The sequence below is a fragment of the Sciurus vulgaris genome (genome assembly GCF_902686455.1).
Source record: "Sciurus vulgaris genome assembly, chromosome: 5".
Taxonomy (NCBI): domain Eukaryota; kingdom Metazoa; phylum Chordata; class Mammalia; order Rodentia; family Sciuridae; genus Sciurus; species Sciurus vulgaris.
The window spans coordinates 81,104,042-81,129,638 of record NC_136465.1 but is presented as its reverse complement, the minus strand read 5'-3'; the positions used below and the strand labels follow the sequence as shown (position 1 = coordinate 81,129,638).

The following is a 25,597-nucleotide window of genomic DNA, read 5'->3' as shown; positions in this document are numbered from 1 at the left end:
CAGAGTGGCTGCACTAATTTGCAACCCCACCAGCAATGTATGAGTGTACCTTTTTCCCCACATCCTCACCAACACCTATTGTTGCTTGTGTTCTTGATAATCGCCATTCTAATTGGGGTGAGATGGAATCTTAGTGTAGTTTTGATTTGCATTTCTCTTATTACTAGAGACGATGAACATTTTTTCATATGTTTGTTGATTGCTTGTACATCTTCTTCTGTGAAGTGTCTGTTCATTTCCTTAGCCCATTTGTCGATTGGATTATTTGTATTCTTGGTGTAGAGTTTTTTGAGTTCTTTATAGATTCTGGAGATTAGCGCTCTACCTGAAGTATGATTGGCAAAGATATTCTCCCACTCTGTAGGCTCTCTCTTCACATTACTGATTGTTTCGTTTGCTGAGAGAAAGCTTTTTAGTTTGAATCTATCCCAGTTGTTGATTCTTGCTTTTATTTCTTGTGCTATGGGAGTCCTGTTAAGGAAGTTTGCTCCTAAGCCAACAAGTTGAAGGTTTGGGCCTACTTTTTCTTCTATAAGATGCAGGGTCTCTGGTCTGATTCCGAGTTCCTTGATCCATTTTGAGTTGAGTTTTGTGCAGGGTGAGAGATAGGGGTTTAATTTCATTCTGTTGCATATGGTTTTCCAGTTTTCCCAGCACCATTTGTTGAAGAGGCTATCTTTTCTCCATTGCATATTTTTAGCCCCTTTGTCTAGTCTGAGAAAATTGTATTTATTTGGGTTTGTGTCCGTGTCCTCTATTCTGTACCATTGATCTACCTGTCTATTTTGGTACCAATACCATGCCGTTTTTGTTACTATTGCTTTGTAATAGAGTTGAAGATCTGGTATTGCGATGCCACTTGCTTCGCTCTTTCTACTGAGGATTGCTTTAGCTATTCTGGGTTTCTTGTTCTTCCAGATGAATTTCATAATTGCTTGCTCTATTTCTGTAAGGTACATCATTGGGATTTTAATTGGAATTGCATTGAATCTATATAGCACTTTAGGTAGTATGGCCATTTTGACAATATTAATTCTTCCTATCCATGAACATGGGAGATCTTTCCATCTTCTAAGGTTTTCTTTAATTTCTTTCTTTAGTGTTCTGTAGTTCTCATTGTAGAGGTCTTTCACCTCTTTTGTGAGATTGATTCCCAAGTATTTTATTTTTTGATGCTATTGTGAATGGGGTAGTTTTCCTAATTTCTCTTTCTGAAGATTCATCACTTACGTATAAAAATGCATTGGATTTATGAGCATTGATCTTGTAACCTGCTACTTTACTGAATTCACTTATGAGTTCTACGAGTTTTCTGGTGGAATTTCCAGGTTCCTCTAAATATATAATCATGTCATCAGCGAACAGGGATAGTTTGAGTTCCTCTTTTCCAATTCGTATCCCTTTAATTTCTTTGGTTTGTCTAATTGCTCTGGCTAGAGTCTCAAGAACAATGTTGAATAGAAGTGGTGAAAGAGGGCATCCCTGCCTTGTTCCAGTTTTTAGGGGGAATGCTTTCAGTTTTTCACCATTTAGAATGATATTGGCCATGGGCTTAGCATAGATGGCCTTCACAATGTTAAGGAATGATCCCACTACCCCAATTTTTTCTAGTGTTTTGAGCATGAAGGGATGCTGTATTTTATCGAATGCTTTTTCTGCATCTATTGAAATAATCATGTGATTCTTAATTTTTAGTCTGTTGATATGGTGAATGACATTTATTGATTTCCGGATGTTGAACCAACCTTGCATCCCTGGGATAAAACCCACTTGATCGTGATGCACTATCTTTTTAATATATTTTTGTATGCGATTTGCTAAAATTTTGTTGAGAATTTTTGCATCGATGTTCATTAAGGATATTGGTCTGAAATTTTCTTTCCTCGATGTATCTCTGTCTGGTTTAGGTATCAGGGTGATATTGGCTTCATAGAATGAGTTTGGGAGGGTTCCCTCCTCTTCTATTTTATGGAATACTTTGAGAAGTATTGGAATGAGCTCTTCTTTAAAGGTTTTATAGAACTCGGCTGAGAACCCATCTGGTCCCGGACTTTTCTTTGTTGGTAGGCTTTTGATGACCTCTTCTATTTCATTGCTTGAAATTGATTTATTTAAGTTGTGTATATGTTCCTCATTCAGTTTAGGCAATTCATATGTCTCTAGAAACTTGTTGATGTCTTCGAGGTTTTCTGTTTTGTTGGAGTATAGATTTTCAAAATAGCTTCTAATTATGTTTTGTATTTCACTCGTGTCTGTTGTGATATTTCCTTGTTCATTCCGAATTTTAGTAATTTGAGTTTTCTCCCTTTTTCTCTTTGTTAGCGTGGCTAAGGGTTTATCAATTTTGTTTATTTTTTCAAAGAACCAACTATTTATTTTGTTAATTTTTCCGATTGTTTCTTTTGTTTCAATTTCGTTAATTTCAGCTCTGATTTTAACTATTTCCTGTCTTCTACTACTTTTTGTGTTGGTCTGCTCTTCTTTTTGTAGGGCTTTGAGCTGTAGTGTTAATTCGTTTGTTGATTTCTACTTCTTTTGTTGAATGCGCCCCATGAAATAAATCTTTCTCTCAGTACTGCTTTCATAGTGTCCCAGAGATTTTGATATGATGTGTCTTTGTTCTCATTTACTTCTAAGAATTTTTTAATTTCCCTCCTGATGTCTTCTGTTACCCATTCATCGTATAATAGTGTATTATTTAATCTCCAAGTATTGGAGAATTTTCTGTTTTTTTTTTCTGTCATTTATTTCTAATTTCAGTCCATTATGATCTGATAGAATACAAGGTAGTATCTGTATCTTCTTGTATTTGCTAACAGTAGCTTTGTGGCATAAAACATGGTCTATTTTAGAGAAGGATCCATGTGTGCTGCTGAGAAGAAAGTGTATTCGTTCTTTGTTGGATGGTATATTCTATATAAGTCGGTTAAGTCTAAATTGTTGATTGTGTTATTGAGATCTATGGTTTCTTTATTCAGTTTTTGTTTGGACGATCTATCCAGCGGTGAGAGAGGTGTGTTAAAATCGCCTAGTATTATTGTGTTGTGGTCTATTTGATTTCTGGATTTGAGAAGGATTTGTTTGACGTACATGGATGAGCCAATGTTCGGGGCATAGATATTTATGATTGTTATGTCTTGCTGATGTATGCTTCCCTTAAGCAGTATGTAATGTCCTTCTTTATCCCTTCTGACTAGTTTTGGCTTAAAGTCCACATTATCTGAAATGAGGATGGATACTCCAGCTTTTTTGCTGTGTCCGTGTGCATGGTATGTTTTTTCCCATCCTTTCACCTTCAGTCTATGGGTATCTCTTTCTATGAGATGGGTCTCTTGCAGGCAGCATATTGTTGGATTTTTCTTTTTAATCCAATCTGCCAGTCTATGTCTTTTCATTGATGAGTTCAGGCCATTAACATTCATAGTTATTATTGTGATATGATTTGTATTCCTATTCATTGGACTCATTTTTGTTTTTTGACATGATTTGGTTTCTCCTTTATTTGGCTATTCCTCTAGGCTCGTTCCTCCCGTTGCTGATTTACATTGTTGTTTTTCATCTCTTCCTCATGGAATATTTTGCTGAGAATGTTCTGTAATGCCGGCTTTCTTTTAGTAAATTCCTTTAGCTTTTGTTTATCGTGGAAGGATTTTATCTCATTGTCAAATCTGAAAGTAAGTTTTGCTGGGTATAAAATTCTTGGTTGGCATCCATTTTCTTTCAGGGCTTGGTAAATGTTGTTCCAGGCCCTTCTAGCTTTTAGGGTCTGGACTGAAAAATCTGCTGATATTCTTACTGGTTTTCCCCTGAATGTAATCTGATTCTTTTCTCTCGCGGCCTTTAAATTCTGTCTTTATTTTGAATGTTAGGTATTTTCATAATAATGTGCCTTGGTGTAGGTCTGTTGTAATTTTGCATATTTGGAGTCCTATAAGCCTCTTGTACTTGGTTTTCCATTTCATTCTTGAGATTTGGGAAATTTTCTGATATTATTTCATTGAATAGATTGTTCATTCCTTTGGTTTGTTTCTCTAAGCCTTCCTGAATCCCAATTATTCTTAAATTTGGCCTCTTCATGATATCCCATAATTCTTGTAGATTCTGTTCATGATTTCTTACCATCTTCTCTGTTTGGTCAACCTTGTTTTCAAGATTAAATATTTTGTCTTCAATATCTGAAGTTCTGTCTTCCAGGTGATCTATCCTATTGTTTATGCTTTCTATGGCGTTTTTAACTTGGTTTATTGTTTCCTTCATTTCAAGGATTTCCGTTTGGTTTTTTTTCAGTATCTCTAACTCTTTATTGAAATGCTCTTTTGCTTCTGTTATTTGCTCTTTTAACTGTTGATTAGTGCGTTCATTTAATGCCTGCATTTGTTCTTTCATCTCCTCGTTTGCTTCCCTGATTGTTTTAATTATGTACATTCTGAACTCCCTTTCAGACATTTCTTCTGCTGTGCTGTCATTGGGTTTTATTGATATAGTATCTAGGTTTGTTTCGGACATTTTCTTCCCTTGTTTTCTCATATTGGTCAGATGTCAATGGGACTCTGTGATATTGTAGATTTCCTCTATTGGCTTATAGTGACCCTGTAGATTTCCAGTGTATCACCTACCAGCCTTCAGTAGCCAGAAGTTTTGGATTAATTTGATAATGCAGTGCTTCCGAAGAATGCTTCCCCTAGCCCACTACCGGTTCCAGGGAGAGAGACCTGGAGAGGTCTCTTGTTGCAGAGCCCTGGTTCCAGAGGCTGGTTGTAGGTTGGAGGTCTCCACTGGCTTGGGGACTTGTGGCTGGCTCTGTGTAGACAGGCCCTCACTGCGTGATTTGCCCCGAGAAGCTAGCCTAGAGAGGCGCTTCCTGCTGGAGGGGGGCTGGGCTGCTTGGGGAAGTCCCTGGCGCCCTGTGCTGGTCACTGAAGCAACCTGTGGGTGGGCTGTAGCTGGCAGTGGGGCGGCTGCAGCTGGCTGGGGCGGGCTGGAGCTGACCGCGCTTCTTCTGTGCAGAAGGGCTCTCACTGGGGGGCCTGTTCCGAGAGGCTGGAGGATCTGTCCCTGTGGGCGGAGCCCACCACCAGACTGCACCGAGCTGCCTGGGGGAGACGCTATCTGCCCTGTCCCACTCTACTAAGCCACTCGAATCCGGGCCTGCCACCCAGCTGAGCTTCGCTGGGTGGGGGAGACTCACCCCGTGGTTCTATCTTAGTCCGAGTCTCTGAATGCCTCCCCTTCTTGAATCCTGAGTTCTGGGGCGACTGGAGATGCAGTCACCCTCTAGTCCGCCATCTTGGCTCGCCGCATGGAAAAAGCCTGCAGCTGGAGGGGGACAATGCTGCCTGGAGAGGTCTCTGGCTGCCCAGCCCTGGTCCCAGAAGCCGCTTGCGTGTCGAATATCTCCACTGGCTTGGGGACTTGTGGCTGGCTCTGCGTTGAGAGGCTCCCACTGGGCGGTCTGCCCCGGGAAGCTAGCCTAGATAGGCGCTTCCCGCCGGAGGGGGCTGGGCTGCTTGGGGGAGTCCCTGGCGCCCTGTGCTGGTCACTGAAGCAACCTGCGGGTGGGCCGCAGCTGGCAGCAGGGCGGGCCGGAGCTGGCTGAGCTGCTTCTGTGCAGAAGGGCTCTCACTGGGGGGCCTGTTCCGAGAGGCTGGAGGATCTGTCCCTGTGGGCGGAGCCCACCACCAGACTGCACCGAGCTGCCTGGGGGAGACGCTATCTGCCCTGTCCCACTCTACTAAGCCACTCGAATCCGAGCCTGCCGCCCAACTGAGCTTCGCTGGGTGGGGGAGACTCATCCCGTGGTTCTATCTTAGTCCGAGTCTCTCAATGCTTCCCCTTCTTGAATCCTGAGTTCTGGGGCGACTGGAGATGCAGTCACCCTCTAGTCCGCCATCTTGGATCGCCAGATTAATTTTTTTGTAGGCTATATCATCACCAATGTGAAATTCAAATCTGTACAATCTAATATTTACCACTAGCCAAATGTAGCCGTGGAGTACTTAAAATATAACTAGTTTGAATTAAGATGTACTTTAAGTATAAAATATGTGCTAAGAAGACCTAAATAACATCAAAGATATCATAAGATCTTATAGTATTTTAATACTCATTACATCTTAAAATGTTTTCATTTGAGATATGTTAGATTAAACAAAACATAACATTATTAAGATGAATTTTGCTGCTGCTTTTCACTTTTTAGAATTTGGCTTCTTAAAAGATTAAAAATTGACACATAACCCACATTTGTGTATTGTATTGTATTTCTCTTGGACAGAACTGTTTCAGACCCAATCCTGTTATAAAACGTACAACAGATGAGAACAGAAAGAGAGGGAATTAAGAAGAAAAAATGTGATTATAAAATTGTTTTAAAATCTTTAGTACATCTGAATTACATTGTTTAATTTGAAATAGACATGAATGTATCTTGTTTTAGTATCTTAGTTCATTCCTGTCCTTTCTCCCCCCAAAAAAAAGAAAGGGAAGGAAGAAAAGAAAAGATCCTATTAGTTTTTGAAGTAAGAGAATGAAAAATACCTATTTTTCCTATATAGGGCCTATTTTCTAATGGTTAAAAAAAAAAATCTTCTGTTGTAGCTTTTAAGAAGTTATATTTTAGTTCCTTGCCACTGCCATTCTTAAAAAAAAAAAAAAAACCTTATTACATTTGTTGTACTTTCATTACATTACAGATATTGCTGAAGACCCCTTCCTTTTTTTTTTTTTCATTAATTTTTTTCTTAGCTTCTTTAATCCCTTTTCTTCTTTCTGAAACTCTTACTTATGTTAGAGCATCCCGTTAACTCTGATCCGAATCCCAGTTTTATTAAGGAACTAGAGTGAGGATGAACAAATCATTTTTGATTATCCATTATCTGCAGTTCTGAAATCCACAAGCTTTGAAGACCAAATATTAATTTTTGTTAATTCAGCTAGTGACCTGAACAGTGTTAGACTATTTATTTATTCTATTTTATTCCAGTTTGTGGGAGTACTGTTGTATCTATTGTAGAAATAGTAACATGTTTGGCAATCAATGACTTCACTGGACCCAAGCAGAGGTGTTAGTGCTATGTAGGTGTGTGTTAACCTTTCTCACTATAGACTCTCCCCCAGCCCCTCCCAAAAAATGAGTTCTGAAATATAGCTAACCCCAAGGCTTTTAGATAAGGGATTTAAAAAAAAAATCTGTTACCAGTTTAAACAGAAAGTGAAAATGCTTTGTTAACCACGTTCTATTTTTAAAATAAGATATTTCTCTTCAGCATAAACAATCTACATACAGTGGCAAAGGTCATTGAGATGTCCTTGACATACAGCTTTGTCCTGTCATTCTCCTTAGTGAGCTTTCAGATGCAACTTTAAAAAAAATTTTTTTTAAAGATATTGATAGACCTTTTAACATTTAAGAAATATTTTTACTTGTAGATGGACACAATACCTTTATTTTGTTTGTTTATTTATTTATTTATTTTTATGTGGTGTTGGGGATCCAACCCATTGCCTCACGCGTGCTAGGCAAGGGCTCTACCACTGAGCTACAACCCCAGCCCCAGCAACTTGTTTGTATAGTTTTCTTTGTCCTAGAATTGAATACCTGCTGCAGGGAAATACCTGCCTCATGCTGTCTGTCCCCTTTGAGTTCCAATGTGTTCTTTCTGCCTCATTCAAAGCATTTCTTTCATAAGCAATCAGATATATTGTGTGTATCTTTTACTCTATGCTTCTATGTGTTATTTTATTCTGTAAAACCCTTATCTGTTTGTCAAAATTCTAATTTTTCAAGATGGATTTCAACTACTATTTTCTGAAGTTTTTCCTGATTACCTATAGACCAGAGAGGGCATGTTTATGGTTTTAATCTGAAGAGTTTACATTCCTGATAGATTGTGGTAATCCCTTAGCACTAAGAGGGCCCTGTTCTAAAAGCATTTGTCATATCTTTCATGGTGATTTGCATTCATTGGATGTCATTGTTAATGTTACTTGATTTGGGGGGAAATGGGGTGAGGGTCTAGTAGAGCAACAAAAGGAGACTCCAGTCAAATTGTTCATCTGATCCTTTTGTTCACTCTTGTTATTTTGTATTTAAGTAGCAAAAGCAAACAGTAAAAATGGATGTAGGAAATGGGAATAAGGTTTCCAGGAAATAGAAAGTTCTGTATTGGTTTTGTTCTTTAGTTTAACAGACTATTTCCACAGTCTTTTCTATTTATTGATTGATTTTTATTTTGAACCACTGCAGTTTAATAAATTAATGAAACTTAAGTGTTTACATTTAGGAACCAAAGCATTTTAATAATAATTTTAACCAGCAGGAACTAGCATTTACCAAGCACCTACTGTACATCTGATATTGTGCAGTATATTTAACATTTTATTTAATCTCTAAATAATTCATTGATGATAGTGATTCCCTCCCTATTTTACTGTGAGAAATTTTGCCTAAAGGTATTCAATGAATGATAGAACTTATATTTGAAATCTAAACCTTAATTTCCAACACAGTTTCATTTACTGATCATGTGAGATCTACATTTCCAACCCCTACAGGGAATCCAACCCCTAAAGGGAATCGAACTCAGAGCCTTTTTGGAAACTACATGAGCACTCTACCACTGAGCTACTTCCTCAAGACTTTTTTTGGGGGACGGGGTACCTAGGGATTGAACCCAGGGCCTTGTGTGTGCTAGAGAAACACTCTATCTCTAAACTGCATCTCCAGCCCATCCCCAGACCTTCTTAAATTTTATTTTGAGTTAAGGTCTAACTGAGTTGTTCAGGTTAGCCTCCAGTTTACAAGCCTCCTACCTTAGCCTCCTGAATAGCTGAGATTACAAATGTGCACTACACAGGCCATGGAAGATTTTTAAAGAGCAGAGGAATGAAAGGGAACTGCTAAATTTGAGGTGTAGATTGTGTAAACTGAAAGGTCTTTTGGAATTGTGGCTTTTGTTATTTTTCTTACTGTGATTTTCAGTTTCATTCTTAACACATTATCCAAATTCTTACTTAACCATACATCTTTTGTTTATTTACTTATCAGTATGAACAAACAACACTGCAGGGTGATGTAGCAGAATTTGGTAGGTCCTCTGGTGTTTTTGAAGTGGAAATATAAATTTTATTTTTTACAAAGGAATTTAGTGTTGGGCAGTTTGAGAGATAAAGAAGGATCACAAGTTTGAGCTAGCCTGGGTAATTTAGTGAGACCTTGACTCAAAAATAAAACTAAAAACAAAAAACAGGACTGGGGATGTAGCTCAGTTATAGAACTTGCCTAACGTGTGAGGGTTAAATCCTCAGTATTACCAAAAACAAAAAAAAAATTCTGATCAACAATCAGATTTTAGTTTGGCCAACCTTTAAATGTAGTAATCAGCAAAATTAGTTTAATTTGTTAAGTGTAAGATAATACAGAATGATTGATTTAAGATAGACTAAAACTAGGAATAAAGTCAGATTTTTTTTTTCCCCCCAGTACTGGGAATTGAAACCAGTGAGGGACTCTACAATGGAGGTACATCTCTAGCCCCCTATTTTTTATTTTTTTATTTTTCAGTCAGGATCTCATTAAGTTGGATATCTATACTGGCCTCATACTTGCCATTCCTCCTACCTCAGCTTCCCAAATTATTGGGATGACAGGGTTGTGCTGCTGCACCCAGCAAATTAGAATTTTTAAAATATCCCATAAACTTATAAGTAATAGTTTAGAGTTTTATAATACAGAATATTTAGCACCTTGTGTTGGGTGCTCTTTAAAAGGATGATAAACTCCCTCTGATGGAGAGCATAGTCCACTGGTAAGTGTATTACGTTTTAGATGTGGCATCAGTACATTTTCCTGGAGTTACAGATGGAGATTTTGCAATAGAAACTGACCAGACCTTAGACTAGAATTTATGGTTTTGTCATTTTTAAACATAAGGTAGTAGCAGGAGCCATAGAACATGGTAGGCTCTTTGGAAGGGATTTCGCAGAGAAGAATCCAGGAAATCTTGAAAAATACATAGCCTTTGAAAAAGGAAGGAGGAACCAGTGAAATGAAGAGATAAAAAGCAGTCCTGGTTATAGAAAAAGAAATAGGATCATATTGTGCCATGGAAGCTTGGTGAAGAGTTTTGTGGATGGTTAAGAATACTGAGTATTTAAAAAAGGCAAGAGCAGAGGAATAGAGGAACGGAAGAAAGTTGTCTTTGACCATTTTCAGCAGTTACCTGAGTCATAGTTGGAGGCCAGTATCAGGGAGTTTAGGGAATGAATTTTAAGAGGCGGAGGCAGCTGTCACAGATCATATTTAAGGAATATGGCAGTAATAACAATGGAGTAGTTATCAGAGGGAGTACAGAAACATTTAGCTTGGAGACAGTATCTTACTAAGATGGGAGAATTTATATATGTTAAAGGCAAAAAGGAAGGGGCTCTATATAGGGGGAAATTGAAGCTTCTGGGAAGAAAGGAAGTATTAGGAGTTCTTGTAAGAGGTTGAGAAAGAGATAATCTCCTTATAGAAGGCACAAGTAAGTTTTAAAGTAAACTTCCCCTACTAAAATAGTTTCCTAAACTGAATATTTAGTAAAGGACAGATTTTTTTTTTTTTTAATTCTGATTAGAATTTCCAGGCAGTAATAATTAAATAGGAACTCTGCTTTTAGGAGGAATGAAGAATGTATGTGTTCTCCAAAAGTAGCTAGTGTGTCATTATTTTACATCAAATTTTGGACAAGAACACTGTTCAGGTAGCAGAGCTATAGAATCTAGGGATAAGAATACTACATAATTTTTCCTTCCTATTTTTAGGGGTGGTTTCTTGGGAATTCTGTGCAACTGAGGTTTCCAGTGAGACTTGGGATCCTGCTTCCAGCATTATAGGCACTGACATTTTAAAATGGAAATTCAAGACCTTTGCATTTTATAGATACTATTTTTAAGAGCCTGAATAAACTTTCAGAACTGTGGGAGAATCTTTGTATAAGGATGATAATAGCAATCATGGTAATCAGTTAAATATACTTTTTCCCACTTTGTTCCCACATGTGTTGTCTTCATGTTCCCCAGTCCTTCTCTGATGCAGGTGGTTTTTCTACAGACAGGCACCATTTAAACCCTGTAGTCAGAGAAGCCAAGTGTTTAAAGTACACATTTTAAACATTCAAGATTAGACAAAAGCACAGAAGTTCTTTAAAAGATAGGTACAGAAACAGAAGTTAGTCTCTTTTGCTTTGTCTTATTTATAAGAAATGCATTAATTTCAACTGATTTTCCATTAAAAATCACTTAACAGATATTTATAGTTTTTTGCCAGGCCCTTTGATAGGGACTGTGGAATGAATTTGAGGTTCCTGTTATCCTAGAACTCAAATTCTTATCAAATACATAAATAAATATTCAGCCCTTTAACATTGTTTTGGTATTTACCCAAAGTAATTTTTAAGATATAACATACACATTATAAAATATATCCAAGAGGGACAAAAAACAAATTCATGTTTCAAATTAAATTAATGTTTCAAATTAAAGAGAAATTAATAATTTTAGAAGGTATTTCATGCAGGACTTGGATGAGTGTTTAGTGTTTTAGCTATGTTTTTGACTTTGGGGAAACTTATTTAAATACAGATTTCATAGTTGACCTTAATAAAAGTCTTATATCTGATATAGACAAACATTACTGTAATCTCTCCTTCATCAGATACAAATCAAATATTTATTGAAATTTGCTAATGAAAATGTAAGAATATAAGACAGTTTGACTTGATCAGATTCCAAGTACTGGGTTTGTCTGTTTTTAGTTGTTCAGCAAGTGTTTTTAAATTTTTAGGAGAGAGAAAGGGATGTAGCTCAGTAGTAGAGTGGTACTGAGTTCAATCCCCAGCAAGGTTTGTGGCCCCCCCGCCCCTCCCCTTTATACTTTGAAAACAAATGCAGACACTTAAGGTGATCATGGTACATTTTAACTTTTTTTCCAGTGTTTTTTTTTTTTTTGGTGCTTGATAGTTGTACATAATGGTGGGATATATTGTTTCATATTAGTACATGGACACCATGTAATTTGGTCAGTATCACTCCATATTTTGGTTTGCTTTGAGGTTTTTTTTGTACTGAAGATTGAACTCAGGGGTGCTTTACCACTAAGCTACAACCTCTGCCCTTTTTATGATTTATTTTGGAACAGTCTCACTCAGTTGCTTAGGGTTTTGCTAAATTGCTGAAGTTGGCCTTGAATGTTAGATCCTCCTGCCTCAGCCTCCCAAACTGCTGGGTTTACAGGTATGCACCACCACATCCAGCCACTCGCTGTATTTAAAATTTTCATTTAATAGAAGAATTGTATGCAACATCTAAAATTGCCAGAATTTTCGGAAGGAAGAGCAATAAGGGCTGGAGTTGTAGCTCAGTGGTAGAGCACTTGTCTAGCATATGTGAGGTATTGGGTTGGATTCTCAGCATTGTATATAGATAAATAAAGGTCCATCAACAACTTTAAAAAAACCTTAAGAGATTCGAGGGAAAAAGATCAAATGTTAGTATTATGTTAAGTGTTTGAAATCCTTTTCATTAAAACATGATGCTGTAGTTTGTGAAAGCTTTGTTAATGGTGTTACCAGAGTCCTAGATCAGACAGGGTCTGACTTTTCAGAGTCCCAAAAAACCAGGTCTGTCTACTTTGCCCTAAACATCAAACATAAAGTATAGGTAAAGTAGGAAAGGAATTTATTCAGTATAGCTAACATTGGGAGCACTGAGAGGATCCAGTATCTTCAGCTCCATCTTTAGGGTTACTGACAAGAGCTTTGGGTTTAAATAGGGAAAGAATTAGGGCAGAGGACAAGGGGTATATATGCATAATTTAGCAGTCTTAGTCAAACTGAGGTCTGGTTGATCATTATCTTAGGATTGGTCATGTTGGGCTTTATGGGCAGCTGTAAGAATGCTGCTCTTGCCTGGTGGGTAATTTCGATTTATCACAAGGTGTTTGATGTTTCTGAAATACAGATTGACTGCAGGAAAGAATGATTCAGAGAAAAGGACAGAGCTGAAAAGCAAGATGGTGTTAGTTCCTTAACATTCAGAGCAATGACTGGAGAGTTCTCGGTGCTACTCTTGGTATTTGGTATAGGACATTTTAAACAGTGACATTTGAAAATCTGTTGATTATGATGTCCCTGTAAACTTTGAAAATACCCTCAGTTACCTTTATCTTGGAGAGGACTACCAGCTATACGTGATAGTTGCAGAGAGGGTGTCATAAACTATAGATACTGTTTTGATAATAACCTTAGGGGAGTAAGAGATTTATTGAGACCCCTTTTATCTGTTAATTTTTTTGGTGGCAGTTGTTTAAATAATAACAACAAAATAAAAAGCATGCTAAGTGGAAAGAATCCTAAAAACACATTAGCTCTTTATAAACTATGAGATTCACGTGAATCTCATTTTCCTGCTATGGTAAAGATGAAGGTAGCAAAGGAGACAGGCAAAAAAGAAGGCAGAGATGACAAGCTTTTATCCTGTGTTCAGTTACCCGTGATATCTGCAGGCCCAGGTGAAAAGTCAGTTAGGAAAGCAACCTTTAAATCCTGATACAATAGGAATAACTAGAATATCTTTTGGATTTTGATTCAATAGGCAGTTGTATGTCTCCTTTTTAAATACATTTGAAAGATAAATACCTCATCCTTTTCCTTCTCTTCAAATTTAAACTTGAAGGTTATGAATACTGATGGCACTGGAAGACGAGTACTAGTGGAGGACAAAATTCCTCACATATTTGGCTTTACTTTGTTGGGTGACTATGTTTACTGGACTGACTGGCAGAGGCGAAGCATCGAAAGAGTACACAAACAAAGTGCAGAGAGGGAAATCATCATAGATCAGTTGCCTGACCTCATGGGGCTAAAGGCCACAAATGTTCACCGAATCATTGGTAAGTAACTACAAAATCTCCTAGAAATGGAAACTAGAAAAGAGAAAAGATAGTCAACAACTTGTGAAGCAGCAGTGTAAATTGTTGATGTTTGAGGCAATATAGAAATCTTTTTTAATTCTTTCATGTTGACAGTATTCTGGCTTCACAGTTTGAATTAAAGGACCAAATATACATGCATAAGCACTCATACACCTTCATCAAAATAATTTAATTCTATGTTGTGAATAATGCACCTTATTTTAAAGCTTTCTATACAAGGAAAAGTATTTTGTTCCAGGCACCGTGATGTGTGCCTGTAATTTGAACTACTCAGGAGGCTGAGGCAGGAGGATCACAGTTCTAGGCTAGCCCTGGCAATTTAGCAAAACTTGATTTCAGAATATGAAAAGGGCAAGAGATGTAGCTCAGTGGTAGAGTGCCCCTGGGTTCAATTACCAGTAATGGGAGGGGGCACTCTGCTATACTTTTATTCTCTTTTAATCCTCAAATTGCTTGTTTTTGAGAAAAGAATTAGAACTCTAGATAGGGAGCAACATAGTCATAGGTCTTTGCAAATCAGATATGTACTAATTCAGAAGTGAAGTGTGTTGATTATGTCAACATGTGTGTCCTTCTGTGCCTTTCCATAACTATTATATCTTTTAGGTTCTAACCCCTGTGCTGAGGAAAATGGAGGATGTAGCCATCTTTGCCTCTATAGGCCTCAGGGCCTTCGCTGTGCCTGTCCCATTGGCTTTGAACTCATCAGTGACATGAAGACCTGCATTGTCCCAGAGGCTTTTCTTTTGTTTTCACGGAGAGCAGATATCAGACGAATTTCTTTGGAAACAAACAATAATAATGTAGCTATACCACTCACTGGTGTCAAAGAAGCTTCTGCTTTGGATTTTGATGTAACAGACAACCGAATTTACTGGACTGATATATCACTCAAGGTTAGCAGAAAAAATTAGAGTATTAAAGCGGGGTACTAACAGGGAAAACGTCTTGAATTTCTGAATCTTCATGCTATTATAGCCCCTCTCTCTCATGGATTGATAAGAGTTCAACAAAAGCCCTTAACTTTTGTAAGGAAGTGAAGGGAAAAGCCTGCTTAGTATTTTACTAGGTGTCTTTTTATGCAACATACTTTGCTAGAGGTTTTGAATCCGCAAAACATAATCTTTCTCCACTTTGTTACATTTAAGGATGATAAATACCATTTTTTGCAGTTAACTGAGTAAACAGTTTTATGTTTCACACAAAGTGGCTTATAGAGGCTTGACTCTTAACTTACTTTAAACAAGATTTTGAAGGCTGACAGGTAGAAAGTGTCATTTGATATTTTGTTGTTATTGTTTTTGTTTTTTTTAAAGTGGTGCTGAGGAGCGAACCCAGTACCTCACACATACTAGATAAATGCTCTACCATTGAGCTACAACCCCAGCCCAGAAAGTGCCATTTGTGACTTACAGCATCTCTTCACATTCTTTTTCCTAGAATAAATATTGAGAAGCATACTGAGATAGAAAGAGAAACTCATTACCAAAATCTGGAATATAATTTTTCCTTGTTCCAGATTGTTGTGGGCTCATTCAGATACCTTATGTAAACTCTTGTTTAATTTGAAAAAATATGGGTTCTTGGAACCAGACAGAGTAAAGTGTCTACAGCATTATGGTCACATGTTTTTCACTGATTACTAATAAATTTTAAAGATTCATTCTGTTGTAGTAGAATAAATTTTTGGTTCTTGAGAGCTTCATGATTTTCTCTCTGAAGTGCCAGTAAAATTCATTGTTGGATCTTTAAGAGATTGACATCAAATTTTCCTATGCTTGAAAACTATGTAAATTTTATTGGGAAACAGTATATCTTCTATCTCTTGACATTTCTGCATCTTTCTACCTTCAAGACAGCCAGACCAAACCTTCCTGGATAGTGTTTTGTACTTAAATCATGTAACTCAGTTGTGAATTTTATCTTTGCAGACCATCAGCAGAGCCTTTATGAATGGCAGTGCACTGGAACATGTGGTAGAGTTTGGCTTAGATTATCCAGAAGGCATGGCAGTGGACTGGCTTGGGAAGAACTTATACTGGGCGGACACAGGAACAAATCGAATTGAAGTGTCAAAGTTGGATGGGCAGCACCGACAAGTTTTGGTGTGGAAAGACTTAGATAGCCCCAGAGCTTTAGCATTGGACCCTGCTGAAGGGTAAATAGCTTTATGTATGCATTCTTTGAAACTACATTGCACATTTTGAGGAACATGACCTTGATTGCTTGAATTATGCTCATTGGTTATCTGACAACTAAATAGCTAGATAGGCTTTACTTAAAACCATTCACTGAGATTTCACTGGTTAATATTAATTATTAACTAAAGTTTCTTTCTGTTGTAACTAATATTGGGTGAAGAAAGAATGAAATTAATTCATAATCAAATATTACTGATAAGTATTTCTATATTAGATGAATAACCCTTTTAAACATAGATTCAATCTGTATTTGCTTGCACCTACCTCCAGAGTAATAACTAGATTACAAACATAGGGTATTAAAGTCCCTGAAACAACGTTGTATGTGAAGAAATAACTATAGCTGTACCCCCTTTTCCTTGGCTCTGTTTTCTGCAGTTTCAGTTACCTGCAGCTCAAAAATATTAAATGAGGGTGGGAGGGGTTAGTGTTAGGGTCAGGGTTAGGGATAGGGTTAGGGTTAGGGAGGGGGGCAAGAATGGAGGAAGGAAGGACTGTATAGAGGGAAAAGAGGGGTGGGAGGGGTGGGGGGCAAGGGAAAAAATTTTTTAAAAAATGGGATAAAAACTTAAAATCATTGTAAATTTTATCAATATTTTTACAGTTATTTTTCCCTAATTCTTAGATTTGCATTGATAATGCATACATTAACTTTTAATTAATAACAGTATCTTACTATTTGTAAATATTAAATTCAATCTTGATATATAATCATTTTTATTAAATTCACATTTACTACTAACAATCTAATAAAATTTTATAGTAAATTAAAAAAAATTAAATGAAAAATTCCAGAAGTAAATAATTCATAAATTTAAAATAACTTTATTACAGTATTTTCCCCATTTTATATTAGTGGTTGTTAATCTCTTACTGGGCCAAATTTGTAAATAACACTTCATTATATATATATGTATAAGAAAAAAAATACATAGTATTTGTTACGTCTTGAGTTCAGGCATCCATTACTGGGAGTCTTGCAGTTTGTCTTTTATAGATAGGGAAGACTACCATCTGATGTGTCCATCTAATCAGAAAGCCACATCAAAAACAACTTCTCTGCACTGACACATTGTGGGATTATGGTGATCTTTGCTTTAAACATTAGTTGTCAGATAAACTTAGTAGTTGGAACTAAGGATTCCAATATAGGTTGCTGTTGGCAAGTGTAAAATTTCTTACAGTTATTTTTCTTTGGTTCTTTTGATGTGCATATGCTTGTCAACTGACAAGTACAAATTAAAAAAAGCCTAGTACTACTTTAATTTTCAGGAAAGCATGTTCATATGTTTCTACCAAGTTAGTCATCAGCTGATAGGCTGATGAGTGAATGTCTTTCCTCAGGTACTTCTTGAGAGTTGACATTTGGCATGTTTTCCTAGTGCCAGTATTCAGTGTCTTAAACTAGCATCTTCCTAGGTTAGTTGGAAGGGCATTTGGTTAAGGGTGAGGTTCTAGTTCTAGGTCTGCCATGAAACTGGCTTGGAAACATGAGACAAAACATTCAGTTTCTTTTAGTCCTTTGGTCTCTCCATCTATAAAACACCTAGACTGTAGGGGTAGTTCTAAGATTAAAGTGAACAACTTAAAAAAAAAAAAAAAGCAAAAGACTATTTAAAAATTTTAGCCAGGCACAGTGGTACATGCCTATAATCCCTGAAGCTCAGGAGGCTGAGGCAGGAGTATCATGAATCCAAAGGCAGCCACAGCAACTTAGTGAGGCCCTAAGCAACTCAGTGAGACTCTGTCTATAAATAAAATACAAAATAGAGCCAGAGATGTGGTTCAGTGATTGAGTGCCTCTGAGTTCAATCCTTGGTCCCCACACCCCTGCAACCTTTTTTCCCCAGGGATTGTGATAGTAGTATTCATTCCTCTTTTGACACATCAAGGGTGATTTATGGTTCTTATTCTTATTATTGTTCCCCTGGATGGTATGACCAAATGCAGGTTCAGGCTTTTCATTTGACTTGAGCCTTTCAAAGGCTTACTGCTTATTTTTACATTTGATGTAATTCTGCAGCTTGTTTTTGAGGCAAGCTGATTATATAAGGTAAGTTCAACATTTTAAAAATTGAACTTATTTGCATTCATAAACACAAAGACATTTAGTCAAAAGTGAACCAAATTCTTAGACTTGAGCTTTAATCCTTTGCTTTTTCATGAATATTTGTTTTATAAATACTATAACTGCAGTAAAGAAACCATTGGTGTGTTTCCAATTCATAGGTTTGGATGGAATAAATTCATTGGAAAGGCTAAGGAGAGCTGACTCACTTCCTTTTTGGGAAAGTGAAAAAATAAATTTAGTTGAAAGTGACAAAGTAATTAAAAGAATTTTGTTTTACCCATTTTCTCGATGTACTATATATTTCTTTAAATTTCTTTAGTTAGTGTGAATGAATATAACCAGTTTCCCCAGAAAATCAAAAGTGAAATGTTAACTGTCAATTGTTTTGAATTCAGATTTATGTATTGGACTGAATGGGGTGGAAAACCTAAGATAGACAGAGCTGCTATGGATGGAAGCGAACGTACTACATTAGTTCCAAATGTGGGGCGGGCAAATGGCCTAACTATTGATTATGCTAAAAGGAGGCTTTATTGGACAGACCTGGACACCAACTTAATAGAATCTTCAAATATGCTTGGTAAGCTTTACTACTTTTTATGGGGGTAGTATGTTTTTTTACACAAATATCAGTGACTGCTGTTCATTATTGATTAGATATTATTAATATAACTTCATATAGATGACTAGCTTCTTTCTCTGTTCTGGAGTTGTATCATTACTAACAATAGTAGCTCGACTACTGGGATTTATATCTATTTCATATGCAAAAATTTCATTATTATTGGGTTTGTAGTAATGTTTGTAACTCCCTCTATTCCTGAAGTAATTTTTTATACCAGTTTAAAAATTGTGTGTGTGTGTGTGTATGTGTGTGTGTGTGTATTTCCATCTTCTTGTGGAAAGAGGAAACATTATACTGTAGAGCCTTATGTAGTAAAAAACAATTAAAATAGACCATTCATAGGAATTTAAACAAACACAGTGATTTATAGTAGGAATATGATTTTGGGGCATGGGCTAAGACTACAAATAGATTGATTTCAGAGAACCAGTCTAGTTTTAGAGTTCCTTTCTAATGAATTGTTCTATTTTAAAATGTTTACAAATGTACGTTTTACATGTTTTTGTTTTGCAAACAAGATGCTTGTATTTTCACATATTTCATCCCTCTGTGTCTCCCCTGTCTACTGCCTTTCCAAAAATAGGACTGAACCGTGAAGTTATAGCAGATGACTTGCCTCATCCTTTTGGCTTAACTCAGTACCAAGATTACATCTACTGGACGGACTGGAGCCGACGCAGCATTGAGCGTGCCAACAAAACCAGTGGCCAAAACCGCACCATCATTCAGGGCCATTTGGATTATGTGATGGACATCCTTGTCTTTCACTCCTCTCGGCAGGCAGGGTGGAATGAGTGTGCTTCCAGCAATGGGCACTGCTCCCACCTCTGCTTAGCTGTCCCGGTTGGAGGTTTTGTTTGTGGATGCCCTGCTCACTACTCCTTGAATGCTGATAATAGAACCTGTAGTGGTAAGCAGTATTTTGAAAGTGCTTAAATTGATCTTTTTCTAGGGTAAAAAGTTGTGGATGTCAAGTTGGTCATCTGTGTAGTTAAGGGGAAGGCCAGAGGGAGGAGTGATGCAAATTTTTGTCACTTGTTTGATGATAGCAACTTGATGTTGTGGAAAAGTCTTTTACCCTTGGGCATTAATGTGTCGTGTAAAATGTACATAATGTCAGAGGGGCATGCATGCATGTTTGTACATCATTCATATTTCATTTTTAAGGAAGGGAAGAACAGAACCAATAGTACAACAAACAGAATCCCAGAGTATAACCTCCTGTTTTTTGAAGTGTATAGAATAGGACAAACAAAAAATTTACTTGCATATGAGTCCAGGAAGAAAGTGCACATGAGAAAATTTAACCCAATATAAAGCAGTAGTCAGTAGGTGGGGAACTAGAGAGCACATGCTTTCTAAACATAGTGGATGGTTGCTACTTAATTCCAGCTGGTGTTCTCATCTAGTCATGAATGTAGTGTTTTGGGTCTTTTCATTTTTAAATATTGGCAAGTAGTCACATTAAACATTACATACATGCAGTGCTGACAGCTTAGTGTATGAAAGAACATTGTTGGCTAGGGGAAATCTGGTACTGGTTTATCTGATCAAGAAATAGGTAAAGACCAGATCAGAAAGAATAGATTCATGGGAGACATCAGGGATGTGCTAATATGAAAGAAAGTAATAAACTTGTTACAAGATACTGATATAATTAAGTACTTTGTTCTGTGCCTGAGAAAATGTATCAGAAATCACACAGGAAAAGACTTAGTCTATTCTGATACAGGATTCAGTTGTGAAAGAGAATACAGCCATATAGTTTAATGATGAAGAGGTTATACTTTTGAATCTGTCAAAATTAGTGTTTTACTTTATGCAACTTAATTTTTCTCATTTTAAAAATGAGAATAATAATAAATACCTCATAGGGTTATTATAAAGATACAATACATGCTCTGATTCCTGGGAAAAAGAAAGGGTAGCCTGAAAGTCAAGACTAGCATGGTTATGCAGGTAGGCTTAGACTGAGGTATTGGCAGTGGTAAAGAGAGATGTTGATGGACTCAAGGTGAATTTTGGAGCTAGAGTGAATAGAACGTAGGGTTCTTATGGAGTCACATTTGATGGTCTGTGAGAAGGTGGTGAGATCAAAGGTATAAATTTTGGAATTGCCAGGTGTATTTAAAATGAATGAGATTACCTAGAGAGAATGTATAGTGCAGGACCCAGGAAACTTTTTCCATAAAGGACCAGATTGTAAATATTTTAGACTTTGTGGGTATGTGGGCTCTGTACTTACTCATTTCTGCCCATCTCTCCACTATTGCATGAAACCAGCCATGAACAATACATTTTTAAAGTGGGCTTGACTAAATTCCAGTAAAACTTTATTACCAAAAATAGGCAGCATGCTAGATTTGGTTTATGGGCCATAGTGTGTCTGTTTCTGGTAGAGAGAGAGAGGGAAAAGGGACTTGGTAATCTATGGGATTCTGGTTCAGAAGAGTGAGTTTATAGAGGACCCTGAAAAGTGGCAGCCAGAGAGGTAAGAAGAAAAGCAGGGGAGAATTGAGGCACTGAAGAAAAGAGTTAAGGTTGTTTCTTAAGAATTGTTGATTGATGCTGAGAGGGTGAATAAGTTGATACCTAAAATAGTATCCATTAGAGTTTTGGGTAAGGTTATTAATAGTAACCCTGAAGAGTATGATTTCAGGGAATTAATGGTAAAATGCAGATTTGAGTAGTTTAAAAACATTAATAGAAAAAAAAGGAAGAGGCAGAAGTATATATAGACATCTCTTTGAAGAAGTCTGACTTTGAATGGAAGGAGAAAAATGGGGTAATAATTGATGAAGAAAAAGAGAAAATGAAAAATTTTTTGAGGGTATTAGTCTTGTAGTTGCTTATGCCCAGACTTGTTGGTTGTTGGGTAAAGGCCATGAGAAATCACTGCTAAATGTCCCTAATGTCTGTTGACTGCCTTTCTGACATATGTAAGCAGTGCTTCAAAAGGTTTATTGTGTACTCTTTTTTTTGTGGGGGTGGGTACTGGGCATTGAACCTAGGGGCACTCAACCATTGAGCCACATCCCCAGCCCTTTTTAATATTTATTTAGAGACGGGGTCTTGCTGAGTTACTTAGAAACTAGGTAAATTGCTGAGGCTGACTTTGAACTCACAATCCTCCTGCCTTAGCCTCTCAAGCCACTGGGATTATAGGGGTGTGCCACTGAGGACAACTGTGTACTCTTTATAATTTAATATTTGTGTAGAAATATATTAGATTCCAGGGCACATTATAAGAGAAGTTTAACACAAAATTCTTGCCCTCAAAAATTTCTGACATTTTGTCTTTTGCTCTTTGACCTGTATTAAAAGCTAAATCAGACCAGTTTGTTTCTGTACTCAAATCTTACAGTGCTTCCCATTTTACACTGAGTAAAAACCTAACTATTTTAAGGGCTGGTGAGTTCTGCAAACCCGATCTATGTCCCTCACTTCATAACCTGTTCACCCCACAGTTTCCCTCTTTCTATTCTCTCCCTTGCTTTTTCCATAACAGCCATACTGGCCTTGTTGATGGTTTCAAATATGCTACTTACTTCCATCTCAGGACTGTTGTACTGCTCATTTCCTCTACTTGGGATATTCTTCCTTAAAGTATTTGCGTGGATATCTTTCACCTCCAAGTCTTTGCTTACTTGTGACCTACCTATTGAATTCTGATTACACTATTTAAAATTACAAATCATCTTTCCACTCTATCTAGCATTGCTAATGCTTTTTACCTATACTTTTTCTCAAACTATTTATCACCTTTGTATATGCTGTATAATTTATGTGTTCCACTATTTATATACTATGACTTCTTTCTTTGTTTATTGCTTATTACTTATTAGAATATAAACTTCATAAAACAGCACTTTTTATTGTTTTCTAAGCTAATGTATCTTGGGTGCCTAGGCTGCTGTTCATAGTATGTGGTAGGCACTCCAAATGAATGAAGAGGCAGGATGGGTTCTGTAAAAACATGACTTTTTCTCTCAACTGCTTTGTGGCTTTGGAAAAATTATTTAACTTTGTTAGCCTTGGTTTGCTCACTTACAAAATGGAAATCTTTTGGAAATTAAGTAACAGTATGATGCACTTGTGAAACATATTGAAGGCCCTTGATAATTTTTTTCTTGTTTTTTTCTCCTTTCCTCCTCTGAAATAATTTTATTGTCTTCAGAAATCAAGACTGCAGGACTTTCCTTGTCATCCAATGTATATTTCTTCATTTATTCAGTCAATGGAATATTTATTTAATACCTAATATGTACTAGGCATTATTTTAGCCCATGGAAAACACAACAGTGAATGAAATAGACATAAATTCCTGCCCTTACAGAACTTACCACTCGGACAAATAATGAGCTAAATAAACTGTATCAATGTTAAATGGTGACAAATATTTTGTAGAAATATTACAAGCAAGAAAGGGTAGTGGTGGTAGAGGTTGATTTTTAAATAGGGTGATAAGCAGAGTCCTTACTGAAAAGTGACATTTATGTCAAGAACAAGTGAGGAAGTGAACTATGGAGATACCAGGGAGAAGACCAATCAAGCAAAAACCGAGAGCAAATGCAAAAACTCTGGGAGGAACACGTCTGACATGATACGAGAACACTTACGAAGACTAGTGTTGCTAGAGCAGAGTGAATAAAAAGACTGAGATGAAATGGGGAGCCATATTGTGCAATCCCTTTTCTAGTACTGAAGTGGCCTCAATGGCACCTTTGTGCAAATTGAAAAAAGATGTTTGCTCTGGACAGACTTGATCCTACTGGTGTATGACTTGGCTAATGAAGTGTGTGCTGAATTTCAGTCCCTGCTCAGTGCCCTTGGCATGCACAAAGGGCACAGACATATGTGGTGGGTTTCACTTTGTAGTTTATTCTGTTCTTATTTAAGAGCAGCACTTTCCTTTAAGTTACAGGTAAATATTGGTGCCTTCAGTGCATCCCATTCTTCTACTTCTGTATGTTGCTATCTATGTTGTGGGAATGCAAGACTTAGATAACCTGCTGATATAATTTTTAAAGCAGCAGTTTTCCAAGAGATGGGGGGTTTGTGTTTAGAGTTTACATAAATTAGATAGAATGGATTTAGTCTTTTAAAATGGCATATTCTGTGTCATTGCAAACCCCAGCTCATGGTAAAATAAGTCAGAACATTAGTTTACTTTTAGAAATAGTGATAACCATTTGTAATTGTTAATGTCTTTTGAGTAGACTTGGTGGAACAAGCATTTACTTGGAGTTACTTTTGGCTTTATCTTAATCTGCATTTCTAGAACAAGATCTGCACCCAATTGTGGAATCTTATTTAAGGTTAAGACGTGTTTTGGAAAAAAAGTACCTAATAAAATATACTAGAAACCAACTATATATTTGATAAATTGCTTCCCAGACAGGAAAATTTGGGAACTAAGATTATGGGGTCTTTCTGCTAAGTCTCATTGTCTTAGTACCTAGAGTGCTTATGCTGTTGGAAACTTACCAATTTAGAGTCTTAATTTACTAAGAAAGTGTTATTAAAAAAGTCTTCAAAAAATTATGAGAGATTTTGCAGCTACTCTATGTGAAATGTTCTTAAGACCTGGACTCCTATTACAATTGCTAAAAGTTAAATAAATACATGATGGGCTCCAAATAATAGAAGATTCTAGCAGATCATTGACATCCTTTCTAAAACTTCCGAACTTTTAACTAAAGAAGAGAAATTAAACAATTTCATTGTTGTGAATATCAAGTTTTTTCTTTTTTTTTTTTTTTTTTTTTTTGCGGTACTGGGGATTGAACCCAGGGCCTTGTGCTTGCAAGGTAAGCTCTCTACCGACTGAGCTATCTTCCGGAATATCAATTTTTTTGTGAATGCAAATGAATTCCTTTGGGGTTTAAGTCAATATACATTTGAGTGTGAATGTAAAGTAAGCCAGAGAATTACAAGTAGTGGAGCTATAAAGGATGGCACATAGGTTAAAACAGGCCCTTAGTTCTGACTTGGCTCTTTGTTTGCTTTAAGTCAGTAATTTTTATTTAAGGAATTTCCCAGGGTGATTGTTTTGTTGTTCATCTCAAGGATCCTTTTTTAGGAGAACTGATGCTTAATTTGTTGTCCCATAAGCCCATAGTTCTTTGGAGGGGAGAAGCTTCTGTTTCTACTTTAATTATGAACCTACTGATGATGATTTCACAATTCTCCATATAAAATATTTGGGATGTAATTTCTTCAAGTAATTGACTTTAGGATCACATTTGGGAATGATGGACCTGCCTGGTTCTCAATTGCTGACAACTTCTCTAATCATCAATGAGTTCAAATCATATTCATTCCTGTTATTACCCTCAGGAATAGTACAGATGTGGGATATGCCAATACTACAGTTAAACAAACATGATCCAAACACAGTACGATATATCTTCAGCTTCGTGTATCATTTTCTGAAGATAGAAGCTTGTAAGAAAAAGAAGTCATCTTCTTGTATCATAATATTAAAATTGGAATGTTGAATCAGTGTAACTGAGATTTCTCTCATGACCTGTACTTTTTGTTAACTTGTTAGTCTTAAAACCAACCTTTGTAGTTACCAGTATTCCATCACTGTAAGCTGTCTTAGGTATATTTCTGCTTATGTATCAAAAGTCATATGGAACAATGAATTCTGGGTTGCAAAAGAGGATTTTTTTTTTTTTTTTTTTTTTTTGCACTTGTCTACAAGTCTTTGCCTACAAGTTAAA

General features: G+C 36.7%; 1 protein-coding gene across 1 annotated transcript in view; it reads left to right on the top strand.

Annotated features, from left to right (window-relative positions):
* LRP6 (LDL receptor related protein 6) overlaps positions 1-25,597 on the top strand; it is a 179,145-nt gene that overhangs the window by 106,154 nt on the left and 47,394 nt on the right. Inside the window, exons 8-12 of the mRNA XM_079140029.1 lie at positions 13,714-13,930; positions 14,579-14,868; positions 15,904-16,130; positions 18,640-18,824; positions 19,453-19,779. Of these exons, the coding sequence (XP_078996155.1) occupies positions 13,714-13,930; positions 14,579-14,868; positions 15,904-16,130; positions 18,640-18,824; positions 19,453-19,779 (1,246 nt within the window). The remainder of the gene's footprint in view (positions 1-13,713; positions 13,931-14,578; positions 14,869-15,903; positions 16,131-18,639; positions 18,825-19,452; positions 19,780-25,597) is intronic.